Source organism: Babylonia areolata, chromosome 29 (genome assembly GCF_041734735.1).
Source record: "Babylonia areolata isolate BAREFJ2019XMU chromosome 29, ASM4173473v1, whole genome shotgun sequence".
NCBI lineage: Eukaryota > Metazoa > Mollusca > Gastropoda > Neogastropoda > Buccinidae > Babylonia > Babylonia areolata.
In genome coordinates this window covers 4,030,369-4,037,109 of record NC_134904.1, presented here as the reverse complement: position 1 = coordinate 4,037,109, position 6,741 = coordinate 4,030,369, and the positions used below count along the sequence as shown (strand labels likewise).

The 6,741-nt window shown below is 46.0% G+C and overlaps 1 protein-coding gene across 2 annotated transcripts in view; it reads right to left on the bottom strand.

The window, feature by feature from the left end:
• Positions 1 to 362: 362 nt before the first annotated feature.
• Positions 363 to 6,741, bottom strand: part of LOC143302209 (uncharacterized) — a 14,448-nt gene continuing 8,069 nt past the window's right edge. For both annotated transcript variants that reach the window (XM_076616773.1, XM_076616772.1), the window contains exon 3: positions 363 to 5,673. In XM_076616773.1, the coding sequence (XP_076472888.1) occupies positions 3,634 to 5,673 (2,040 nt within the window). In that variant the 3' untranslated portion in view covers positions 363 to 3,633. The remainder of the gene's footprint in view (positions 5,674 to 6,741) is intronic.

Genomic DNA, 6,741 nt, shown 5'->3' with positions numbered 1-6,741 from the left:
ATATATATATAAAAGGGGGAGGGGGCAATACATTATCAACTAGTTTCCTGTGTGTGTGTGTGTGTGTGTGTGTGTGTGTGTGTGTGTGTGTGTGTGTGTGCGTGCGAGCACGCGTACAAATCAGTGTTACTTCAGCACTTCCGTTATTTTTTAACATTTTTCTTTCTTGAAATATTTCATTTGTTTGATTCTACATAATTATGTTTGCTGGTAGTTTTACCTCTCTCTCTCTCTCTCTCTCTCACACACACACACACACACACACACACACACACACACACACACACACACACCGACACACACGCGCGATTTAACTTCTCATGCGTACATCAATAGCCAAGGGAAGCTCGACAAGCGTCATATAAGATTCAATGTGTAATCTCCGATTTTAAAGCACACCAGGAAGTGACATACAGTTGATACTGACAACGACAGAATGTTCGAAATAGTTAACAATTTTCAACATTTAAAGACACATGGCTTTTTGTTGTTGGTGGTGGTGGTTGTGGTGGTGGTGGTAATTTGATTTACAGAATATGTTGTTGCGAAATGCAATTTTTGTGTGTGTGTGTGACAAACATAAAACCACGTTGTTGTTGTTTTCAGAGTGTGCACAATTTTAATCTAGTTTGTAAGACACATATATTGGTAACAGGTTAGAGACATTATAAATATTACTCGATTTACCTTGAAGAAAACAAAATATTGACCGACATATGATAGAGCTTATGGTCAAACACTTGGTCGGCTTTCTCGCATTCATGATGTCATGAAAAACAACAGATGACACAACGACAAGAAGAAGAACAACAGAAACAACAACAACAACAACATCAAAAACAACAACAGTGTTGGCCCAGAGGTAACGCGTCCGCCTAGGAATCTGAGCCGGCTGGCTCGAATCACGACTCAGCCGCCGATATTTTCTCCCCCTCCACTAGACCTTGAGTGGTGGTCTGGACGCTAGTCATTCGGATGAGACGATAAACCGAGGTCCCGTGTGCAGCATGCACTCAGCGCACGTAAAAGAACCTACGGGAACAAAAGGGTTGTTCCTGGCAAAATTCTGTAGAAAAATCCACTTCGAAGAGAATAACAAATAAAACTGCACGCAGGGGAAAAAACAACAACAAAAAACAAAAACAAACAACAACAACAAACAAACAAACAAAAAACAAAAACAAAAAAACAACAAGGATGGCGCTGTGGTGTAGCGACGCGCTCTCCCTGGGGAGAGCAGCCCGAATTTCACACAGAGAAATCTGTTGTGATAAAAAGAAAAATACAATACAATACAATACAATACAATACAATACACAAGCAAATGCAACAACAAAGTCAGACATGTGATCATCCAGTGAAATGCAGGGAGGTGGATAAGAGTAATGTAATGTAATGTAATGTAATGTAATACTACGGAACGCATATTTACAATAACTAAATATTGATGAAAGTCTCTTTAGTAGCATTCATAATTTCAACACCAACACAAAAAAAAAGTCAAATATACCGGCTTATATCGTCAACGGCTAAGTTAGCGTTTGTATGCATTCGTCAATTAAAAAAAAAGAAAGAAAGAAAAAGGAAAGAAAAGTAAAAAAGAAAAAGAAAACAAACAAGCAAGCAAACAAGAAAGAAAAAAAAAGCATACAGTGTGCTTATATTTTGGGTCATCGACTTTAGTGGGTATTTTGTTTTCATTATTGAACACACACACACACACACACACACACACACAAAACTGTGCTAATGATTTGGTCAGCGATTTCTGTGCGCGTGTGTGTATGTGCTTGTGTGTGTGTGTGTGTGTGTGTGTGTGTGTGTGTGTGTGTGTGTGTGTGTGTGTTGTATTACTTACCAGGATGGCTACGTGTAACAGTTTCAGTGTCAGAAAAAGCTTGAGAGTGTGTGGACTAATCCATAATTAATTAAAGCTGCACCACATGTTAAAAAACAACAACAAACAAACAAACAAAAAACAACGAAAGCAACAACAACGAAAAACATACACCTGACTTTTGCACAAACCCATCGTAATGTACGCCAGGTTGGTATAAAAATATAAACAGACACATGCACAGAATGTGATAAAACGAAGAAACAAAATAATCAGACAAGTCTGTGGAATCAAAACATACGTTTGTTTCATTCGTTTGTCGGTTATTCATCAGTCAGTTAACCGTTTAGTTGCTTGTTAGTTAGTCAGTCATTTGAGTGTTGTTTGTTAGTCAGTCAGCTGACTGTTTAGTTATTAGTCAGTCAGTTGACCGTTTAGTTGGTAGTTAGTCAGTCACTTGACTGTATAGTAGCTTGTTAATAAGTCAGTCAGTTGACTGTATAGTAGCTTGTTAATAAGTCAGTCAGTTGACTGTATAGTAGCTTGTTAATAAGTCAGTCAGTTGACTGTATAGTAGCTTGTTAATAAGTCAGTCAGTTGACTGTATAGTAGCTTGTTAATAAGTCAGTCAGTTGACTGTATAGTAGCTTGTTAATAAGTCAGTCAGTTGACTGTTTAGTTGTTATTCAGTACGTCAGTCAGTCAGTCAACTGTTTAGTTGCTAGTCAGTCAGTTGACTGTTTAGTTGTTAGTAAGTCAGTTGACTGTTTAGTTGTTAGTCAGTCAGTCAGTCAGTCACTCAACTGTTCAGTTGATTTTTAGTCAGCTTGTTGTCTATATTTGTTTGTTAGTAAGTCAGTCAGTTGACTGTTTAGTTTGCTTTTTTTTTTGTGCGTGTGTTTTTTTGTTGTTGTTTTTTTGGTCAGACAGTCTGTTGAATGTTTAGTTGTTTGTTATCTAGGTTGTTAACTGTTTAGTTGTCTGGTAATCAGTCAATTGACTGTTTAGCTGCTTATTTCTTGTTGCTTCAGTTGGATGTCTGGCCAGTTTGGTCAGTTTGGTCAGGTTGGTCAGGTTGGTCAGGTTGGTAAGGTGGGCTGGTTGTCGTCAGCTGAACGGTTGGTTTGTTAGTTTATTGGTTGTTGGTTGGTTGATTGTCTGGTTGGTTGGTTGGTTGGTTGGTTGCCTGGTTGGTTGGTTCGGTGGTTAGTTGATAGGTTGATTGGTCGATTGCCTGGTTGGTTGGTTGGTTGGTTGGTTGCCTTGTTGGTTGGTTGGCTGGTTGGTTGCCTGGTTGGTTGCCTGGTTGGTTGGTTGGTTGGTGACAGTGGTGGGTCGGGCAGTTGAGGGGCTGGTGACAGACAGGTTGGCTGATGGACTGTTTGGTTGATGGGTTGGTTGATGGATTGGTTGGCTGATGGGTTGGTTGATTGGTTGGCTGATGGGCAGGTTGATGGATTGGTTGACGGGTTGGTTGATGGGTTGGCTGGTTGATAGGTTGGCTGAGGGGTTGGTTGATAGGTTGGCTGATGGGCTGGCTGGCTGCCTGACAGCATCAAGACCCGGCACGCGCGTTTCATCATTTCTTTTACCTTCAGTGCTAACGAGCTGATTTCTGCTTATAGATGCGCGTGTGTGTGGTTTGACTGTAGCTAGTCATTTCGGGCGTGACTGCGAGTGAATGGGACGATTGCCAGCAGCTAAAAAAAAAAAATTCACTTTGAGAAACGTGCCATACAAATGAATGCCTGCACCATCCATTGACATCACCATGATCATCACCATCATCATCACCATCAGCCCAGGGTGCGGTTGGCCGGGGGGTGATGCCCGGCAGGCAGCAGCATGTGGCAGACCCCCACAGAATGCTGCAGGTAGTTGAGCCGCTCCACCAGCTGCTCGATTAGCGGCACGTACCTCTCGGGACTCAAACCCTGGCCCAGCACGCTCCTCCGGCTCCTTCTCCTTTGCCTGCTGCTGCTGCTGCGAGGGAGGAGGAGAAGGCCCCGCTCCGCCCCCCGCCGTCCGTCGTCGCCGGAAGTTCTGGACGTGGCGAGCATCCGGTGGACCTCCATGCCGTCGGACGTCCTGAGTCCTGAGGGTGGGTGAGTCTGGAGGAACTTCTCCGCCATCTGGATGACGGCCAGCGTCGTCGGGGCGGCGGATTTCTGCTCCTCCTCCTCCTCCGCCACCACCAACCCCTTGATGACGTCACGTGTCGGGGTGTTTTTAGCCGCCTGGATGACGTCACGGATGGAGGGTTTTTCTGCCGTTTTCGTCACGGCGAGCGCGTCCTTCTCGACCCTTTTCTCTGAACCCAGCACGTCTTCGACGACTTTCAGGACTCTTCCTGCGTTCTGTCTCCGCGATGGGTTCCTGTTTGAGGCGTCCGGTGATTGTGGTGGCTCTAAGGACTCGGATACCGCCCTGCCCTGTTGCATCAGGAGAGAACTCCCTCCTTGAAAACGATCAAGGACCGATTTCAGCATGTTGCCCAGAATTTCTAGTGACGATTTCTTCTCTCCTTCAACGCTTCCAAAGGGGGGTTTCAGCAACCGTTGCTCGGTTTCTCCCACCTGTGCGGGAGCCGCCAGTCTTCGGATCCTGTCTTTTCCGAAGATCGTGTTGCGGGCGTTCTTCAGCGTCCTCCCTCCCTCCACGTCCTTGCTGACGATCTGGTGCAGGAGCACACTCCGTTTGGCACGACGACCCTCCTGGCTGTTCCCGGCTTGAGGTTCTGAATTTCCGGCTTTCTGTACGGGTGCTGTTCTCTCATGGGGATGTTCTGTTGGCTGTGCAGCTGTGGATGTGGAACCGTGGTTGTCTTGTAGGGCGCTGGTTCTAGTGTCTTCAGTCGTCAGGGTGGTGGTTCTGGCGTGAAGAAGTGATGGATCTTGTGTGGTGTCTTTTTCTTGTTGTTGTTGTTGTTGTGGGGGGTCTTGGTTTGCTCCAGAGGTTTTGCTGCTTTCGCTGGAGGTGTCTTCGATGATGTTGTTGTTGTGGGCGTCGGTGGTGATGGTGATGTTGACCTCTTCTGGTGGGGTCTGGGGTTCTTCCGCGTCAGAGTCTGGTGTGTTAGCTTCCGATTCAAAGTGATGTATCTGTATCGTTGTGAAAGGTGAGTGAGTTGGTGTGTGGTTTTCTTCTTCTTCTTCTTCTTCTCCTGGGTTTTCTTTGTTGCTGTTGCTGTGTTTGTTTGTTTGTCCCTGGGAATGTTGTTGTGGGTGGGGTGCATTATCATCATCATTATCATCATCATCATCATCGCCATCTTTTCCTGTCTTCTTTCCCTCAGCCTGCTGTTGCTGACTGTCCTTCTCTTCGTCTTGTCCATGTTCAGAATCCTTCTTCCCCCCACCTCCCAATCCCTCATCACCTCCCACGTGCTCAGCATCAGCAACATCCTCATACTCGTGCACAACGTACTCTTCCTCCTCTTCCTCCTCCTCCTCCTCAGCCCCCTTCCCCTTTCCATCGTGACCATGTCCGTGTCCGTGTCCATGTTTCCTTGGCAGAGAAGCGTTGGTATTGTCAGATGCGTTGTTGGCAGCAACAGCGGTGGTATCAACATACTCATGTTCATCACGTTCCACGTGGTTGTTGTTCACATTGTCGGAGTCTTCTTCGTCGTGGTGGCTGAAGGCATTGACGGCCAGTTGGGCGATTTTCCGGTTCAGGTCGTCTTGCGCATCCACCTCGTCGTTATCGTCGTCGTTGTGGTCGTCGTTGTGGTCCTCGTCTTCTTCATCATCGCCGTCGTCATCCAGTTCTTCTTCAACGACTTCTTCGATTCCGTCAGTTTCAGCTGTGTCGTCACCTTTGAGATTGTTGCGTACCTGTCGACAGAGAGATGAATAGATTTGCTTTTGTTTGTTTGTTTGTTCGTTCGTTCGTTTGCTTGTTAACTGGCAGCTGGAGGGCGTGGGGTGAGGGGGGGGGGGGGGGTATGGCGGGGGGCGGCGGGGGGGTGGGGGGGTCTTTCACAGATTTCTGGAATCAAAACGAAACGAGGACGTAACCTTGAGAGCAGATGCCTTGCCATGATGATGTTGATTATGATGATGTTGATGATGATCATCATCACTATCCTGATCATCCTAATCATCATCATCATCGTCATCATCTTCACCATGACAAGATCATCGTCTCAAAATTATCATGGCTCCGTTGTTGTTTGGCTGGTATTGTTGTGACTACGATACTGTGCCGATGTCACCTGCATCATCAACACAACTGTCGTCACTGCATTTCCCATAGCTTGGTCCCAATGTGGAGTGATGGCCTAGAGGTAAACGCGTCTGCCTTGGAAGCGAGAGAATCTGAGCGCGCCGGTTCTAATCACGACTCGGTCGCCGGCATTTTCTCCCCCTCCACTAGACCTTGAGTGGTGGTCTGGACGCTAGTCATTCGGATGAGACGATAAATCGAGGTCCCATGTGCAGCATGGACTTAGCGCACGTAAAAGAACCCACGGCAACAAAAGGGATGTCCATGGAAAAAGTTATGTAGAAAAATCCACTTCGATAGGAAAAAGAAATAAAACTGCATGCAGGAAAAATACAAAAAAATGGGTTGCGCTCTCAGTGTAGCGACGCGCTCTTCCTGGGGAGAGTAGCCCGAATTTCACACAGAGAAATATGTTGGGACAAGAAAGATACATACAAATACAGTACAGATAGGAATAGATATGATGATATAGAAACTTATATACTTATGCAGCGAAGTGAAGTGAATCCTCGGTCGAAGACCAAGCTCTAAGCGCTTTAGAAACACGGAATCATTTGCACAACATGCTGCCTGCCTGGGAAGAGCCGACTGACGACTGCCACTGGGCGCTCGTCATTCGTTTCCTGTGTCATACAATCAGGTTTCAGTGACACAAACATACTCACTCGGACATGAAA